Below are 19,111 nucleotides of genomic sequence, written 5' to 3'. Positions count from 1 at the left end.
CACCAAGCCTTCCTGAGACTCACAGTATTACACTTGCCTACACCGTGACTATTACATTGCAGGCAATGAATCTATCACCTTCCTCTCCCACCCAGAATCAGTCGCGAGCCTCCAGGGTACTACCATAAATAAGCTGCCAGACGGTAAGTGTCTTTCTCCCATCACTCCACTTCAACCCTAACACGAACATTACTTTACTAGATGACATCAAACAACTCGAGCTTGGTGTCTTCTAGTTGCGCAGTCGGTAAGTTTATGATTGTTTTTGTTTTAAATGTGCACTGACTCTCTACAGATGCTCTTGTGACAGCACTCATGAATCTTAACATGAGTTCTGTCACTGCCAATAATGCACTTGTTATGGCCATCCAAGCAATTGCAGATGGTGGCCAGACCATTTCGTCAGCAGCCGTTCACCCTGGACAGAGAGATCACACAGCCGATTGTGATGTTGAAGACGATGCTGATGAAGGAGCTGAGGCTACTCCATACTTTACCACCACTCCAGCGCTCTCCTCCACCACTCCAGCGCTCTCCTCCACCACTCCAGCACTCTCCTCCACCACTCCAGTGCTCTCCCCCACCACTCTGGCACCCGCTATTGGCAGTATTGCTGCAGCCATCACGAACCTCTCGCTCTCCAACAATGCAGACTTAGTTGGGCTTCCACCCAGATCAGTTTCGCATAAAGGGTTCCAATACGAGATTCCACATCTGTCTGCTGAAGGGCCCTTCTACTGTGTGATTAAAGGCAAACACGTTGGAGTTTTGTCCACTTGGTAGGCCTTTTTTTTGCTCGATCTTACGCACTTAACAATGAACCAACAGGGAAGACACTTCCCCCCAAGTCACGGGGGTCAGTGGTGCTATCCATAGCCACTGTCCGTCAGTCAAAGTAGGCATTGCACGGATCCATGCAGCCATCAAACACAATAATTGTCAGTACTTGGGGGCATGATATACTGTATATACCATAGTAGTTGTTCATAGTGTGTATCATCCGAGTCACGGCAATACTGAATTGGTTATTTTGATCGAACATACGAGTGAAGGCCAGTAGTTGAACGCGGTATTGATAAATAAATCTCCTAAGAAAGTACTATGCAGGAAAAAACATACAACATGTCTATCACCATGGAATGCTGGCCTTGTCCTGCATCGGACTTCGTTTATTTCATTAACACAGTTGTTTATATTAGTATGTTGCATGAAAAAATGTTGCTGAGCATGTATTCTTGAGTCTTGCAATGCATACAGTGAACAGGCTTTCACTGGCATTCAAACTCGAATTAGGTAACTTAGCGACTCAGATGTCACGCATCATTTGTACTACTAGTCTTTCTCTCTTTCAGTCTCAACATTCAACATCTCTTTAACACTCCTACCATGGGTCGGCAAAAACTGCACAAGTCCAAGAAAGAACGCCAAGAAGCTGCTAAGAGATACCGAAAGGTGTATTATGAGAAGTACATCTATGTTCTTCCGAGTCGTTCTTCCGAGTCACAGTAGCAAGTCTTCATCGCATCCTCCAACAGAAACAAAGTCGTCATCTTGAAAAAGATGCAATTAAAATATAATACAACGAAGCATCCGCAGCATCCAAGGCATCCGCACACAACCCTTTGTAACTCTGAGTCAAATGATACAGGAGACATTGACCTTACTAGATTGTATGTACTCAATCACCGTATCATTTCAAACTCACTCTGACAACAAACCTTTAGATCTGAACCGCAAATTAAATTCTGCAGGCTTGTCAATGGGTCCACTCATAGGTTCTTGGATGACCTGGTGTTGCAGTATACGGGTAGCACTCGTTCTGAAGACTCACGGCAGCCTATTCTGGATGCACTTGATATCACTCAGGAGGCCAAGGAAGCAGTTACAAGAAGTGGAGGTGATGGTGTGCAGTGCCAGCAAGTCACACTATTTCTTGAAGACATTCTCTTGCATGTTTTTGAGGATGATGACATCACATCTGCACATAGTCGAGGGTTTCTTAGGTATCAGTTGACATCTGATTTCATTATTATGTAGTGAACAGGTTCATAGTTGTACTATGTGTAAATTGCATGAACTCTATGTCATATGAGTCTCAAGCGTGCCGTGTGCTGCCGTGTGTTCATGTCATTCGGGAATTGCCTTGTGGTTTGATGGAGCTGTATAGATGCTGTAAAATTTTCAATTTGATATTTTTGCATTCAGGCATCAAAACGTTAAATCCCCATAACAAAATTCAAAGAGAGCGAAAGGTGCACGGCCGATCAATTTTTCACACAATTGCCTAACACATATGTCACAGATGGTTGCTAGTGAATGGACGTCTAAGGAGCAGAAGGAGTGGTTAACAGCACAGCTTCCCGGCTATCAAAAGTGCTCAACTAAATCTAGCTATGGAAAGTTCTGGCCCCCCATCTACGAGCAATGGGAGCAACAATGGCCCATATATAAAGAGCTCTGGCCGGAACTTCCTGATGAGGATGGTCTGAATGCCATACAATCGGCAGCAAAGGGGAGGGCAGTAAAGAGGCATCAGAAGGTGATGTCGTTAGTTAATCGTGAGCTTGAGATCTTAACCAAAAAGTAAATGAAGCAACTGTGCACCTGGATGTCGTGGCATTCGGGTAATTCCGCATCTCGCAAAGGCAGAGTGGCGCAATCTTCCGCAAGGGCCACTCGTTTACTCAAGGACCTCCTCCAGCCTCGGGGTGCAAGAGCTCTGAGCGAGGCCAAAATGTACTCCCGACTATATTATAAAACCAACATCCGTCCAACTGTCAAAGCTGCAGTTAGCGAACGTGGCTCCACAACAAGAGGTGAAAGGCTTACGATTGTATGAGAGGTCACACGTCAATGTTGGGAGCGAGAAGCCAATGAGACTATCATTGTGGACGTCAAGGCCAGGATGAAAGCAAAGAAGAAATCGAGGAAGGTGAATCCTGATGCCAATGATGAAGATGCCGAGGCTCTGGAGGACGAAGATGAAGAGGAGCAATCGCCAACCACCAAGGATATGCTTGAGTACGTTCTTCTCAACTATTTTTTTTGATTTGTTTGTTGAGCAACATGTCATTCAAACAGAGCACAGGAAAACTTACCTGCTATCTTCAACACAATCCTCACATACCTTGAGCAGCAAACTGGGTTTTCGTTCTTGGTGTTAATGGGTGGGCCAGATCCCTCAAACGACAACAAAATCTCTGTTGCATCGTAAGTTTGGGAATGTCTTGTGAACAAATGGAGCGCTTACTAGTAGCAGGGTTGATGTTGGTACCACCAAGCTGGGACATTCAGCCCCGCAATTATTGCCTAACTTCAAGGAACATTTCCTTGGAGCGTATCTAAAATTCCTTCAAGGTGTACAAGGTAAGTTAATCATTACTGCCAAAAGGGTATTGCACTTACGCGACAATGATGTAGGCTATTCCTCCCCCGAACCTGAGACAAAAGGCGATGCCAAAGGAGAGGATGCTGCGGACAAGGGAGAGGCTGGGGATGGAGACCAGACGGACCTTGAAGATCAAGACAAAGTAGATGCTGACCCTTTCGCAGATGAGCCAGAGGAGGAAATAGAGGTGTCACAGAGGCAGGGGAATGTTTTGGATGGGAGGAAGGAACATCAAGAGCAGATTCTCAATATTTATTCGCCTAACTATGCTAAGCCCATGCATGACTCATTGCAGCCCATCAACATGCATGGCCTCCTGCAGCCTAGGGTCAGGCAAATCTCACCATGCATGACGCTGACTCATCATACTTCGCCAGTTCTACCAACTTTGGCAACAATGCTCACTCTGTGGATCTCAACCACCTACTCAGCAATCCTCAACTGTGGACTCTCGGCCCTGTGCCAATCTATGATCCGCTTCAAAATTTCAACAATTTCAACAATTTCAACCCAGTCCCTAGCTACCCCCAGCCTATGGGCTACCCCCAGCCTTTGAACTACCCCCAGCTTTCAAACTACCCCCAGCTTTCAAACTACCCCCAGCTTTCAAACTACCCCCAGCCTGCGAGCTACCCCCAGCAATCCAGCAGCCATCTGAGCCATCCTTCCATTGCTCACTCTTCTAACGGCTTACCACCATCACCACCTGCCACCGACAATTCTCCTTCATCTTCTTCAGATGGCTTACTACCGCTGTCACCTATTCCCACTCCGTCTCTTCCAGACGGCTTACTACCGCTGTCACCTATTCCCACTCCGTCTCTTCCAGACGGCTTACCACCGCTGTCACCCATTCCCATTTTGTCTCTTCCAGACGGCTTACCACGGCTGCCACCTGTTCCCACTCCATCTCTTTCAGACGGTTTACCACCGCTGCCACCCATTCCCACACCGTCTCTTTTGGACAGCTTGCCACCGCTGCCACCTGTGCCCACAGGTAATCCTCCCTCAGTTCCAGCAGGCCTTCCTCAGAAGGCGGCAGGTGGTAAAGCTGAACATACGGCTTCTACCAGCCAGCCTGAACCCACCACTTGCAAGTCCAGACGTCCACTGAAACCATCTACTCACAATGAAACCACTAATGCTATTGGCGCTAATGCCCTCAGCGAAATGCAGGAGAAGGAAAATACGGCCACCATGGGGGGCAAAAAGGCCCATAAACACGGACTGGAAGCAGGTGGAGAGCCTATTGCTAAGTACTGCGCACACTTCGTCGGAAATAATGGCCACTGACCATTGGTTTAGGAAAAAAAAGGTGGCTGCTATTTCCACGGCCCAGGCTTAGTGCACAGGCATCTGACTCTTCGTTGTGAGACTTACTCTAGCTGAATGTTGAACTATTGTCTTCTTGAAAGTGCTTAGTGATGCATATCCTGATGATTTTTATACCCATATCTTCGTAACAAACATAGTCATAATGTAATCTTGAGCAATATATTCATGTCTTGTAGCATCCAAGTTGTGAATTGGGGAACTTACTAGTTTGAGAGAGTCACCATCACGCGCATATGAAGGTAAATGTTCAGTAACGGGCTAGTAATAGCAGGATGGCAGTAGTAAGAAATGGGGGAATTAATTGAATGAGTCTTGTGGTAGTGTTGCATATATACATACAGTAATAGCGCTGCGGCAGATTCTAGCGCTGTGGCAGATTCAGACGATCATGCATGATTAGTAGGCCATGCATGATGCCACGCATAACCAGGCAGGAGAAAAGTACAGTAACCATGCATGGTATCAGGGTCATGCACGATATCATGCATAGTAAGGTGGCAGTAGTAGTAATACTAGTACTAGCACCCCATGCATGATACCATGCATAAAGTGGGGGAACAATTGTGCCGATTCACGTGTGCCATGCATGATGGTATGGTAGGTTGACCGGTCAGTGGCAGTCATGCATGGTAGCATGCATGGTCTACTATCTGTAATTCTCATTTCTACACATCATGCATGGTGGCATGCATGATTTATCTATGATTCTCATTACAGTACAAACATGCATGACTACATAACTACAGTACTAGTTACATCATACATGAATATGACAGCATAGCCTGGCATACGGGTCATTGAGTCGTCTCTGTTCGAGACCCATTGTGTGGCTCTCGGACCAGCGGCGATGGAGTTCAGCAGACCAGTCAGTCACAGCAGGCGCTGACAACTCAGAAGGAGGGGGTACTGAAGGAGTTGTGGAAGTGGGAGGTGGGGCCAGCATGTTGACAGTCTGGCGATGATGTCACTGCAGGCGGGCCGCAAAACTTGCATCAAAGCCCTGCAAAAGCCTGGCATTCCAGTCGACAGTAGGTCTGGGCTCCTGCCTTGTAGCTACCATAAATACACAATCAGACAGAGACAGAGAGAGAAACTCACCTCGTGACATGACCCAGCATGACCAGAGTGTCATGTGATAATGTGCCCAAGCCAGCATCAGGTGCTGAGGAAGCACTGGGAACAGCTGCTGTAAATTGTGTGATCAGACAAAAACAGACACCGAAAAACTCACATGGTGATGTGACCTGGTGTGACAGGGAGCTCTGCGTCATGTGACGTGGCCAAAAACGCATCTGAGCCAGTATCAGGTGCTGGAAATGGCCATAGTGAAGTGTTGAGGGCACTGGGAGGCAGCAAGATTCAACAGCTGATGATGAGAGGTGATGCCAGGTGATCAGAAGAGACGGCAAGTGATTGGGAGCTGCTGGAATGGTAGAGCAGTGTTGTGTTGCGTTGTGTCGTGTCTGGTGCAGTCGGTGCTGAAAAAAAAAACCACATGAGATTGCTAAATCAAGTGAAATCTACATATGACCAAATTCGGATGGTATATAGTAATGGACGATGGTTTTCAGAAATTGAAACTCCGCTTGACAGAACCACGTGAAATTTCTAAATTGAGGTTAAGCGAGCTAAGCAGAAACACATAGACGAAATGTGGCATCCATGTGCGGGTGGCTTAGGTTCCCACACAGTCTCCCTTTCTTCTTAGATTTTCATATCGATAGACCAGAATCTGGAAAACTCATTTAGCCGCTTTTGTTTGTTGTTGGAGCGACACCAAACAGAGGCACGCATGCTAGTTTTATGAATCTTTAACATAACTTGGGGCTTGTGTGGCACTGCGGGGCAGTGACGAGACCCTGGAATCGTACTGTACGCACTGACCTGCGACCAGCCACACATGGTGCACCATGGTTATTACTAACTGCAGGTGACCTTGTCAAGCAAACGAAGTCCTCGCAGTGCAAGACACTGCAATGTTGTCAAAGGTAAGTTTTGCTCATCATCAAATGGGCTCCACTTAGTTTCTACAACCCTGGCATTCTAGCGAGATTGCTGTCTCTTCATCTCCGTCAAAAACAATGGTTTTTGGATCATCTGACAATGTTGATCCATTGCGCAAATAGATTTTACATGCATGCTTGTGAGTCAATCCATGCCTATGTAGTGTTCATTTGATGGTAGCAAGAGACACCTCAATATCCCTCACCTCCCATAAAGCACTTTGTAGTTCAGATAGAAATATGTCAGGAGTGCGCTCGACACATGAAATAAGGTACTGTCACAGTTAGGTATCAAATTCAAAATACTTTTGTGCCTTCACTTACTGCAACGTCCTGTGCTGTAAGTAGACGAGGACGACCAATTTCCAGAGGTTTTCGAATGACAGAGCCTGTGAGTTGTGAGAGCCGAAGAACTCGATTGACTGTTCGATGGCTGTATCCTGTCACTTGCGCGATGGCCTTCGATGTCATGCCATGTGTGGACATAACAACCCACTGCTGCTTCGCAGCATCTGGTATGTGTCGCCGGTTTCTGTGCATCATGATGATGGTCGGCAGTCGTTGTACTAGTATTCCACAAGCAAGTTATAAAAGTAGCTAGTGTGCGTGCCTCTGTTTGGTGTTGCTCCAACAACAAACAAAAGCAGCTAAATGAGTTTTCCAGATTCTGGTCTATCGATATGAAAATAGCTGTAAACAGAGCATATGGTATTATATAGTTGTTCCTCTGAATGAAGACCATCGAGAATGGTAAATATAGATAATAGTACTCCTACTACCAGTCATATTGGTCAAATAACCGATATGAGGCTTTGCGCAGCTGTAGCCTACGGAGCACGAAAGGTGCTCAGGTGCCAGCCAAACTTCAGAGTGTGAGAGGCTTGCGGTGGACTAGGCGGGCGATGTAGTAGGCATTAGAGGTGAGGGCGGGATGAAGTATGGAGAATCGCTGGGGAATCTTAGTAGGCTTGGCACCAATACGATCGTTTGGTGTCAGTCAAGCGAGCGTTGTTTGATTTATAGCCTCAGTTGAGACTTTTACATTGCTCAGACATGCTGGATGGTATGAGGGTGGACAAAATTCAAGACTTAGATTTGAACTTGTAGAACTGCGGTCAGGTTCACGATGAAATCAAAATCAAACATCCCCAATGCATTCGTGTAAACTGAATCCAGCTAGTATCGGTAAATCTAAAGTCAGGTATCACTGTCAACACCTCCAAGTTGCGTCTGAGACTCTGTACTAGACGTTGTGGCTGGTTTCAGGTTTAAGAACGGTTTGCTTAACTGATCGGCGGCAAAGAATCATAAGGCCCTTGGATATTCGTTCAAAGTAAAGGACTTACCAGCGCCTGTGGAGTTCAGCAAGGCTATGTTGATCACTACATGCTCGTGAAGCATGTTACTACTGAATATGACACCATCACGACCGAATTCTACTGGAGCTAACTGTCTAGCGGACGGACGCTCTAAGGTGGTGGGCTGAGCAGCTCGAGTAACGCATTCTAACTTGCTCACAGCTTCAAGTCAAAGGTGAGTCTAAATGGCAAGTCGCATATGCGAAGAACTCACTGGACCTGGTAGAGTTACTGGAGAAGATATTAATTGTCACCCCCTCACCAAAGTTGTTATTGTATAGGACTACCTTGCGGTCGTCTGAGTCCAGCTTTTGACTCGGCAGGGGAGTTTCATCACCCATCATTGGGGGCTGACCGGGCGAATCTGGTGTTATGTTAGTATGGCGCAGCAAAGGTAAATATGTTGGAGTACTGGGGTCGTATACGCAGGTAGCCATTGTAGATAGGGAAGGGTTGATCAGGAAAGAGTTGGACAGGAAAGAGTGGAAGAAAGAGATGCTTGGCAACAGGTAGACATACAAAAATTGCATTTTATCTGAATGCCTTGGTTGTGGCTCCCAATATGGTCTGAAATCCGAACCAAATCACCTTCAAGATAAACATGTGGTTCACATTCCAGAGCAGGCATTCCCAATTTGATGTAAACAGTCGTTGGGACGCTCCGGTCTGCATACTTCCAGTCACATTAATATGGTCGAGTACATCATGATCTGGCACTCTCATGATGAAGACATATTTGAATCCCCGAGGTGCATTTTCATGGTCACTATAGCAAGAGTATTCACTGTGATAAGAGTGGTTTCCTTGCGGTCGCCCTGGTTATGTCACGTGCCCCACAAGGTTGCATGAACGTATGTGTATCATTCATGACTCCCAGAACCCGTGCACTGCAAAGGTCGGGGGTTTGCGGATATCACGGGGTTTTGCAGGGTTTGACAGTGCCAGGGGGATGTTGAGCACAGCCCAGATAGCGATAGTCATCAGGGCAGTCATTAGTCAAGGACGCAGATAGACTCTGCAAAGGTCAGGGGTTTGCGGATATCACCATCGTGCACTACAAGGCTGGGTGTTTGCGAGTATTGCGGGTATTTGTAAATGCCAGGGAGAGCCTGGAGTACAGCGATGGCCATCAGGGTAGTCATCCCTGACTTCCCATGGAGTGGGAGGAGGGTTTTGTCAGATTGATTAGTCAGGGATGTAGATGGACTGCTGTCATCTTCTGTGAGCTCGGCAGATTGACACGCCTCTTACTATGCATGAGATGAAATCATGTGTCCATGAAGAAAGGCGACCTGGAGGATCACATAACATTATGAATAACACAACAAGGTGTGAGCTCAAACCTGTCAAAGGAAGGCATAAGGCGAGACAGCAGGTCAACAACACAAAGGTAAGGATGAACAGAAACTCATGGTGGGGTGTTGAGTGACGGCAAAACGAGAAAACAGTGACGGCGGTGAGCTCAAGCATTGGCTACATAAGTGCGAGGGAGTGTAGGAATATGCACGGAGTTTACAAGTGACAGAACGAGCACTCTGCATTGCGGGAGTGGTACCGAGAGATGAGGGAGGGAGAGCGTTAAAATGTATTGTAGTCAATAGCAATCAATAGTCTTATAGGTAAGTAGCTCTTGCCTAAAAGGATTATTTGTCCTAATGGGGAAATAATGACATCCATACTATCAGTTATCACAACTTCGGTCAACCACTGATTCGGACACTTTGCAATAGCTCACACAATTCAGCCTCAATAAATATTCTATCTCACCACATATCGTTGTACACATATTCTAAGCTACTATAAAGTTGAATCATCGAAATTGGTGGAGAAATGATTGAGATAGTTGTTAAGGTGTGACAGAGCAGCTGTTTGTCACTCGGCGAGTCTGCTGTGGCGGAGTTTTGATACCTTGTAGGAAAGATGGGCTCGTAACGCCAAATACCGAGCGGAGTTTGCTTCAGACAGCCAGTGACATGGTGTTACTACCCAGTGACACTGTCTGACTGTCTGAACCAGTGGTTAACCGAAGTTGTGATAACCGATAGTAATGTTGCTCACACAAGCAAATGGTGAAATAACGATGTCCATTATGTAATATTGCTACGAATTACGGAGTGTTATCTCCAGTCTTGCATGCAGGGTGCCATCGCAGTCTGTACACAGATCACTACAACAACAGTCAATTCAATTCAGTGAAGGAGAAGAGTCACAAAATATGTTGGTTGGTAAAATAACCGCTCCAAACACATCCACATGTAACACGGATCGAGCTGAGGAAGCGAAATACTTGCTCGTCATGCGTCGCCCAATTCTTCAACGGCCATGAATAGTCGGTGTAAGGCTTGCCAACTACATCGCAGTATCTTGTATTACAACCAGGACTGTGTAGCCAACAGGGCAGCAGATAGAATCGTACATCTATCAGTACCTTGTTTTCAAATGAGTCGGTGCGGATTTAAACCTCCCCATCTGGCACAAGCATCTCTAGGAATTCCGGACATCAAACCTTGGCGTGGAGTTTCAGTCTGAATTCCCTTCACCTCCGTGAGCCTCTATCAGAAGTATGGCTTTTGGACACGCTGTAAGGCTAGGCGAGGAAAGACCAAACCCCAGATAGAAGCAAATATGCCATAGACGTCCTGCAGGAATTAGCGTCATCACATCAACGTGAGTAGAATCCGAGAGAAATGGACCACACGCCTCGCGCAACATATTCGCGGTTTACTTGCTGTGTAATGCACAAACGTTTCTGGAACATCCTGATGCGGCAAGAAGTAACGAACTGGTTGCAATCCAATTTACCGCCTTCACGCACCTGAACCTCATCTGGTGGGCTGCCCAAAGTGTTTCAAAGACTCATGCTTGACTGATAAATGTATCATACATCAATAAATGTACTCTCAGCACGCATCACCGGGTCGGCGCTTACCATCAATACTTCCAAAATTCAGCTGCGTAAAGAATGTATGGTTGCTGGTTTCCATACATGCAAGGCGCAACTCGGAAGAACAAGCAGACGAAAATTCGGAAATCAATCCAGAAAGGCCCGATAAGGTTTCTCGCCGGTTATTCACAACTGCCCAGTCTCGATATTGAGCGTTTGCAGGAGGTCGGAGAATTGTGCAGCTGCGAGAGCAGTGGCGCAGGCATTGACAGCTGAGGCAACAGAGGAAGAGGTATCACCGAGAGCAAAGACAAGATCACGGATACAAGGTAGAATAGCGGTACGTTCCCGCTTGGTTGATAGAAAGGAGAACACTACGGATGGTGGTCTGCATTGGATGAAATCTGCTGTCCATGCGGACGTAGAAAGTGTGTCGTACGAGGGAGGTGATTAGCAACGGACTTGCTATCAAAGGTTTCGGACTCAGTAGTCATTATGACGGAGCAAGAAAGATCCTTTTCGACGAGGAAATGAGGGCATCGTGCCAAGCATTGCAAAACAACAATCAGGATAGGAGCACCCGGCTCGAAGACCCGACAAAGGAAAGAAAAATGAAATGCACGAAGCAACATGGCAGACAAAGAACCCTACAATATCAATCACTTACGACAGTCTGCTGCCCTTTCGACTTTTGATATCACTGATATTGCTTTTGCACCCCACAATGAACCATTTCAAAGACAACGAAACATTTAGGTGATCCTGTGCAAGAACCGTCAACTTTTTGCTCATGATCAGCTTAGATTCGGGGAGCAAACCATAGACCCGTACGTACAATAGTAGGAATATTAGCATAGGAACCGAGTACTTGGCAGTAGGTGGAAGACATGGACGAGCGAAAGAAACCAAGCACGTGCAAAAAAAAGAAATACGACTGCTGTAGCGGAAATGTATCATCCAAGGGCTATCCAACCACACAACTCCATCTTCTGACTGATCTCCGTCGGCATCCTCAACACGCTTTCCTTGTGCAGCTCATTGATACTGCACCTCTCTGAGCACAGCACAAACCTCCCAAGCCCTCCCTCTCGTCCTGTGAATATACACACAGTCGGTGGTCGCTCCGCACGGAAATAGTACATCGTCGATGAGCACGTGTCGATGAGCGTGAACACGTGTCCCGCATGGGGTCCACTATTCCCTAGAATCGCCGATCCATATTGTATGTCTCTACCTCCCCGTACCGTGTTTTGTTCTGGAATCGAGAACTGTGACCCGCTCGGCGTGTAAGACATCCTTGGGAGGTGTCCGGCAACGGTACCCCCATAAAGGTGTCTCTCTACCTCTGCGACGTCGATCACTCCTTTGACCCCGATGAACCACGGTTGCGCGGCGACGATACGCCCGGATTGACTGAAAAGGAACAGTCTGGGGGAAAGACACAGGAACACGATTCCGATGACGATGAGCACAATACTTCCTGTTCGATTGGTCGTCGAAATCGCTAGCCCAACAATGAGGCACGGCCAGGCGAGATACGCAAAGAAACCGACGAGTGTCCTCCTCAGCGAATCTGAGGTATCAAATGCAATTTCTGGGAAATCCTTCCATCTGATAGCTGCTACCTTACATCCATCAAGCACGAGGGCTCCGCTCTTCGTCACACCAGCAACTTGGATCTCCGGGAGAATATCCCAGAGATTGGCACGGTGGATATCATCGTCAGCGTACCAGCACGCCGTCTCGGTGATAGTCGAAGGCAACATGGATACCATGCGCTCAATGATGCGGTCGTTGTCATTGGCCATTGATAACCTAACGAGGGCGCGCAAGTCGTCCTCTGAGCGGTTCGGTTGAATGCGGTGCTCAAAAAAGCCCATGAGCGCATACACCCGCTCCGCACTGTACGCCCCGTTGGTGACAGGGTTTTCGCCTATCATATCCAACTTCGGCGGGGGTGGAGTGGCAGAGTTTACTGGTAGAGCTGCTGTACCGCGCCGCCATATAGCTGATTTCAACAGCGTCAAGCGTTCCAGCCTCTCAAGTGGATCCTTTCCGCTGTACGCATTGATGACTGCCTGTTCTATGTCGTAGTTCGTATAGGCCAGGTTAGCCAGCTCGAACAACGACAACGGCGTAACCTCGTCCCGATCCCTGAACTTGTAGCAAAGGCGAGAGCTCAGGAGGGCTTCGGGCAGTGTCCACACACGTTCGCCCCAGCCCCTCCAGCACTCGCTCTCACCAGCCGCAGCTTTGCCGAGCATGATCAAGGTCAACTGTGCTCCCCGGTAGACGTCCGTCATGCAGTACAGATCCAGATTCTTTTCCAACGGAGTCTCCCCCACACACTCCAGGTCAAGCCAATATGCATTGAATTTCTGTTCGAGCACCGCTGCACGAACCTCGTCTTTAAACTGCGCCTTTTCCTTCTCCATATTTGGGCCTCGAGTGAAGGCATCGACGGCGCGGTAAGAGATGGCGATGAATTTGGTGCGGATGATGGTCTCGCGATCTGTGCATGGAACCCACTGATTTCGACTCGGGTCGCGGATTATGAGAAGTCGGGGATAAAGAGTATGCGTGGGGATATCCATCTCACCCTCCTCGATAACGCGCGAAGAATATTCCTTGGGTGAACGAGCTGCCCATAGCTGACCCTGGAAGTCACGAACATAAGGTTTGTAGTATCCAGTGTTATACAACTCTTTATCATCTCCAGAGTCATCCGGCAAGTCGATGGTAGAGAAAAGCTGCACGAGCAGGCTGATGACCGACCAAATGAGCGACCAGAAGAGCTTCAACGTAAACCACAACCATACGCCGACCCATTTGAAAATGACCCATCCTCTGATGGGAGTAGCTACTAGCCATACGGCGAGTTTGGACACCTGGCTGGTGTGGTTGCTGATGGCGACTTCGGATGGCGCAGAGCGATTGACGGCTTGCACGACGAGTTTTCGACAGACCCCAGTGGTAGGGCTGACATATCTCTGCTCTGGACCGTGTGTTTTGGGATTGCCCATGTCATCTATACAAGTAATGGTTTCCCTTTGCGTGACTGGGAGCTGCCAGAGCGGCATCCTGGCAGACCCTGGGAGAATATCAGTTGGACAATGAGCAAACCACAGGACTTTCGGGCTGTTAACTGGACTTACGGTGAGGAGAGACACGGGCGAGGTGTTACTTACCACAGTGACGCCCCAGTATTACCTTTATATTACGCTTGTGCGTGCCCATGAATATTCCTGTGTTTCAGATGCCGAGGATCAGGAAGACTTCTTTCCCCTATTTGCCAAGGCATGGAGACAGTGACTCGAACTTCGTGCACCTGGTACCCTACGAATCAGATCCGCATCGTCAGAACAGCGTCAAGGAAAATGGGGTGCTTCATGACCTAGCATCATACAAATAAGATCCTGACCGCGCATCATCAGAACAGCGCCAAGGAAAATTAGGTGCTTCGTGTTTACCATAGGTCAAGAAGGCGAATGATATCACGGACCGGATCTACCAGTCTTGCTTTTATGTGTCACGCACAGATATTCCATGGCAAAGAACCATGAAACTAATACCAAGAAGAGCGCCGCCGTGACATTACAAATACTGGCTGGTCAAGAATAAAAACAAGGTTCATTGACAGGAGACAGATGAAATATCATCGGTCCGAACCTCTGCTCAGGATTCTCTTTGCGCGCTTGCAAAATGCTTTGGTCGAGGCCGGGATGAAAATCCCCCCCGCAGCCTCTCACTATTCTCACTGTCAGCCAACGTCAAAATCACTACCAATCAGGTAGTGTCATCTCCAGCTTTGCATGTAGGGTGCCATCGCAGTCTAGATATATTGGATTGCTACAACAACAAAGTCAGTTCAATTTAGTAGAGGAGAAGAGTGGCAAGATATGTTGGTTGGTAAGATAACCGCTCCAAATACATCCTGTAGCATGGATCGGGCTGAGAAAGTAAAAGACTTACTCGTACACTACCCAATAACCAAATCACCAGTTATCGCTGATGAAAGCCTTGCCGGTTACATTGCCCACGTATGGTTTATGACAACCAGGTCTGTGTAGTGATGTGCCGGGTCGGGCCTTAGGCCCTCAAGCCCTCAGCCCAAGCCGGACCTACACTGCTGGCTTGTAAGGGCCTAGGGCCTGGCTTGAGTTTTGGCAGGCCCGAACCCTCAAAAGCCAGGCCCGAGCCAGGGCTTTCAGGCAAAGCCAGGCCTGGCACATCACTAGGTCTGTGTAGCCAACCGCCGGAGCAAAGAATACTAAATAGTCCCATCGGAATCGTAAATCCATCAGTATCTTGCCTTCGAATGAGTCGGGGCGGATTTAAACCTACCCAGATAGCACAAGTGTCTTCATGGATCGTGTAGACGCAAATTACAGCCCTTGAGGTGGAGTTTCACGGCTCCCTTTCCCTCCGTGGGCCTCTGTCGGAGTTGTTCCTTTTGGACACGCTGGGAAGCTAGGTGAAGAAAGACCAAACCCGACGCGCCATTTCCACTTCGTGCCCAGATAAAAGAAAAGGCGCAGCCATATACGTCCTGCAAGAATTTCCGGCGTCATCCTATCAGCGTGAGGAAAACTCGAGAGACATGGACCACACATCTCGCGCAACAAATTTGCAGTTTGATTTTTGTATACTGCGCAGACGCTTCCAGAACATTCTGATGCGGAAAGAGGCAACGAACTGGTTGTCACCTAGTTCACCCCCTTCATGCACCTGAATCTCATCTGCGGGACAGCCCAAAAAGCATTTCAAAGACTCACACTTGGCTGATAGGTGCGTCATATATCAATGAATGTATTCTCGGGTAGGCATAGCCAAGCACTTACCATCAATATCACTCAAATTCAGCTGCGCGAATAAGGCATGGTTGCTAGTTTCCATGCATGCAAGATGCAAGTCAGAAGAGCAAGCAGACGAAAATTCGGAAATCAATATAGAAAGGGCCGACAAGGTTTCTCGACGGTTATTCACAACAGTTTACCCAATACAACGCCATGTGATCCTCGATATTGGGCGTTTGCAGGAGGTTGGACAGCTGTACAGCTGTGAGAGCAGCAGCGCATGCATAGACAATTGAGGCAACGGAGGAAGAGGCAATATCGGGAGCAGAGACGAGATCACAGATTCGAGATAGAACAGCGGCACGTTCCCGCTTGGTTGATAGAAAGGAGAATACGGATGGTCGTCGGCATTTGATAGTCTCTGCTGACAATACGGACGTAGAAAGTGTCGTACGAGGGAAGTGCATTACCAACAGAATTGCTATCATCCGAGTCAAGGGATCCGGAGTTGGTAGTCATTATGATGCGCAAGTGAGGCAAGGGAGATCCATCGTGGAATAACAAGAAAATAGGGGCGTCGTGCCAAGCTTTCCGCCGCAAACGGTATCAGCTGCGTTTGGCTGCTATCAAACGCACGAGTACGTTAAATTACACAGGATTGAGTGGTTGTGCTGCGGTGTGAGGAGCGCCTGCCAGCTCGAGACCGCTCGAGACCTCCCGTTGAAGGAATGAAATGAAATGCACGCTGAAGCAGCATGGCGCAAAGCGATAAACACCCTTACAATAGAGTCAATTCTGACGGTCTGCCATCGTTGATGTAACGAGAAATGCCAAGGGCCAACGCCATCCAGAAAACGCTAGGGCAGCTAAGTGTGGGCAGTTGCGTTGTTCGAACGGTGGTGGTCAGCTCATTACGGATTCATGGATAACACTAGAGTAAATATGAGACGAGCCAAAGGGAACATTAATTTGGCCCGGGTGAGAGAATCGTTTGGCAAGTAAGTACTTACATACTAGGCTGAGCGTTCAACGTTCAATCCCCGGACATCCCCTCTAGAATCTAAAGACGCCAAGGAAGTGTAATGAGCACGGAACCTGGGTTAAGCGAAATTCCTTCAGACACCCATCATTACTTACGATCCTAGCATCACGGGCGGTACGTACCACGCGGGTGATATAGATCTCGTGGTAAGTACTCCCTGGTGGTTCCCTGAGCTGCAGGTGATTATACTCTCACACACGGCGCAAAAGATCAAATGAAACAAGGACACAGCGTCCTGGTAACAATCAAGCAAATAGGACGACCGCTCTACGATGCAGTAGTGAGACAAGATAAGGAATAGCGCAGTAAGATGACCTTTCCCCTGAATTTATACAATGGCACAAATGAATGTAGCTAGCGACACAGCAAATCACAGGCTATATGAAATATGGTTGTCTGTGAGCGTTATGTGAGCGTGTTATGAACGTGCAGATTTACGTACTGGGAGTCAAGTGCCGCGCCTAAGGCGAACCTGCCAGCTGTAGCTCCGACTCAAGAAATTCTTCTATTTCACTGATGGTCGAACGATTAGGTAATCCACCACAAGGCAACCAGCATCGTTGAATAAGATTCCACTGTGCACTTGTGACAAATGTTTCTGGGGGACACCGAGGCTTTATACCTCTCGAAGACAATACAATAACAGCAATGTTATCCTTGATATCGTAGTAAGGGATTGATTCCGTGAACAGCTAGAGTGGTAAGGTAGTAAGCAGGAGATGCCTTGAAGAGATGATGAACCACACCTGCAGGAGGATACTGCCTATTGAATAGATGTCAGTCTGCTCCGTTGGGATGCATGGATTGATATCGCTTTTCTCCGTCTCGAATAGTTGAGGATCAGTCCATCGCACCGCTGAGCGAATCCCTCCCGATGGTTGTACCGGCGTCGGAATTTCCGCGAGCAACAACACGACCCCGAAGTCAGATAGTTGCACTCTGCCCTGGTCATCCACCAGGATGTTGAGCTAGACAACGTTAGCGAATTATACTTCTGGGAACAAAGACCTTACTCCAGTTATGTCTCCGTGTACAACAGAATGAGCGTGTACTATACGTTAATCAATGAAAGCCATTGTCATGACGAATGAAAGAAAACCAACGATAGCCGAGGCCAGCCACCACCTGTTTGGCCTAAAGACGCGCAATTGTAAGAATGAGAAACATCATGGCCACCGCAAGGCTACATACGAGATCCAACTTGCTCCGCGGTGACAAATGATGATTAGTAGCGATATAGTCATTCAACGTCCCCTGGTTCACCCAAGGCGTCACCAGTGACGGAAAGTACCCGAAACCGTCCGCAACCCCATATAGTGGCAAGACGTTTTCATGAAGTAATTGCGCCCAAGATGATATTTTACCCATCAGCCTCTGAGCTATCCATGAGCGAACCCTCTCAGACACGAAGGAAAGAACGGACTTGACAGTTCTTCCTCTTCTCATCTTCATCGGAGAATGGAATTTTCAGTGACTTGACCGCAACCTAAGAAAGTTAGTCGTACATAAAAGATTTCAATAGGTGAATTTTACATCACATCTTTGCTTGTCGTGGCACCAGACTGATCGCCAAACATCGCTGTACGTACCCGACAACGTGGGGTATCTTTCGCGACGAACGACCTGCCTGGTGAGATCAGGGGCCGAATTGCACTTAGATCCTCCCACAACATGTCGCTGGAAATTTGTGGAGGCAGTTGGTACTTGCTTCAAAGAATCGAGTGACGAATTTACAGAGCTGTTCTCAAATTCAGCAAAAAAATATTTCGAGAGACATGATGTGTATACTTAGGGACAACAATGTCAGGACCTTTTCTCAGGACGGTGCAAGAGCCTGAGTTGACTGAACTCGAAACGGCGCCTTGCTGATTGGAGCATGAACCATCAGAGAACGAATTGAGAGTTGCAGGTGCTATTTCTCGGTACGACCATCGGATGAACGCCAGAGGTAACTTCACCACCAGCCCGAAATATGTCAGCAAATTAGAAACACCGGAACCCTGTTGAGGGGTTGTCGGGGCGTGGTCCAGCGAATTGTTAGACATGACCTATAGCTAATAAGAAAGCACTGGGGTGTAGAATTGTTAGGAAGTAGACGCTGAATACAGGCGATATTCATACCTTTCGAAAGGCATGCCATAATAAGTGCAGTGGGGGGGTTCATGACATGCTATTTCAATCGATCGTCTCTATCTTAGTTCACGGAAGTCACGACGCTTCCTTCATGGCATGTGTCCAATCGAGTACCCACCTGTGCACATTTAACGGGCACGGGGTAGATACAGCGTCTTCAGCTTCCAGCCAC

General features: G+C 47.7%; 5 protein-coding genes across 5 annotated transcripts; 1 reads left to right on the top strand and 4 right to left on the bottom strand.

Annotated features, from left to right (window-relative positions):
- Positions 1-2,293: 2,293 nt before the first annotated feature.
- EDB91DRAFT_1247153 (uncharacterized protein) lies at positions 2,294-4,681 on the top strand (the record flags this gene model as incomplete). Its single annotated transcript, XM_041322776.1, has 8 exons — positions 2,294-2,539; positions 2,594-2,788; positions 2,843-3,021; positions 3,082-3,210; positions 3,260-3,366; positions 3,421-3,716; positions 3,766-3,847; positions 3,903-4,681. The coding sequence occupies 8 exons, from the start codon at positions 2,294-2,296 to the stop codon at positions 4,679-4,681; spliced, it is 2,013 nt and encodes a 670-aa protein (XP_041178541.1).
- A 3,134-nt stretch (positions 4,682-7,815) lies between these two features.
- On the bottom strand, positions 7,816-8,521 carry EDB91DRAFT_1081042 (uncharacterized protein; the record flags this gene model as incomplete). The annotated part of the gene is made up of 3 exons (XM_041315329.1): positions 7,816-7,892; positions 8,073-8,246; positions 8,299-8,521. The coding sequence occupies 3 exons, from the start codon at positions 8,519-8,521 to the stop codon at positions 7,816-7,818; spliced, it is 474 nt and encodes a 157-aa protein (XP_041178540.1).
- A 2,772-nt stretch (positions 8,522-11,293) lies between these two features.
- On the bottom strand, positions 11,294-11,760 carry EDB91DRAFT_220555 (uncharacterized protein). Its single transcript, XM_041326504.1, has one exon. It carries the CDS (start codon positions 11,598-11,600, stop codon positions 11,343-11,345), a length of 258 nt encoding a protein of 85 aa, XP_041178539.1. The 5' UTR covers positions 11,601-11,760; the 3' UTR covers positions 11,294-11,342.
- On the bottom strand, positions 11,761-14,465 carry EDB91DRAFT_220585 (uncharacterized protein). Its single transcript, XM_041326505.1, has 3 exons — positions 14,439-14,465; positions 14,124-14,384; positions 11,761-14,059 (listed from the first exon to the last, which is right to left on the bottom strand). Exon 3 carries the CDS (start codon positions 14,046-14,048, stop codon positions 11,922-11,924), a length of 2,127 nt encoding a protein of 708 aa, XP_041178538.1. The 5' UTR covers positions 14,049-14,059; positions 14,124-14,384; positions 14,439-14,465; the 3' UTR covers positions 11,761-11,921.
- A 2,802-nt stretch (positions 14,466-17,267) lies between these two features.
- Positions 17,268-18,383, bottom strand: EDB91DRAFT_1247150 (kinase-like domain-containing protein; the record flags this gene model as incomplete). The annotated part of the gene is made up of 7 exons (XM_041322775.1): positions 17,268-17,498; positions 17,553-17,774; positions 17,820-17,857; positions 17,910-17,940; positions 17,998-18,180; positions 18,230-18,292; positions 18,345-18,383. The coding sequence occupies 7 exons, from the start codon at positions 18,381-18,383 to the stop codon at positions 17,268-17,270; spliced, it is 807 nt and encodes a 268-aa protein (XP_041178537.1).
- Positions 18,384-19,111: the final 728 nt, after the last annotated feature.

The sequence above is a fragment of the Suillus paluster genome (assembly GCF_016628075.1).
Source record: "Suillus paluster strain FC165 chromosome Unknown EDB91scaffold_18, whole genome shotgun sequence".
NCBI classification, from domain to species: Eukaryota; Fungi; Basidiomycota; class Agaricomycetes; order Boletales; family Suillaceae; genus Suillus; species Suillus paluster.
This window is presented reverse-complemented; position numbering and strand designations above follow the sequence as displayed.

Excerpts from the sequence above, each read along its gene's own strand:
- EDB91DRAFT_220585 (XM_041326505.1), bottom strand. The coding sequence starts at position 14,048 with ATGCCGCTCTGGCAGCTCCCAGTCACGCAAAGGGAAACCATTACTTGT.
- EDB91DRAFT_220555 (XM_041326504.1), bottom strand. The coding sequence starts at position 11,600 with ATGTTGCTTCGTGCATTTCATTTTTCTTTCCTTTGTCGGGTCTTCGAG.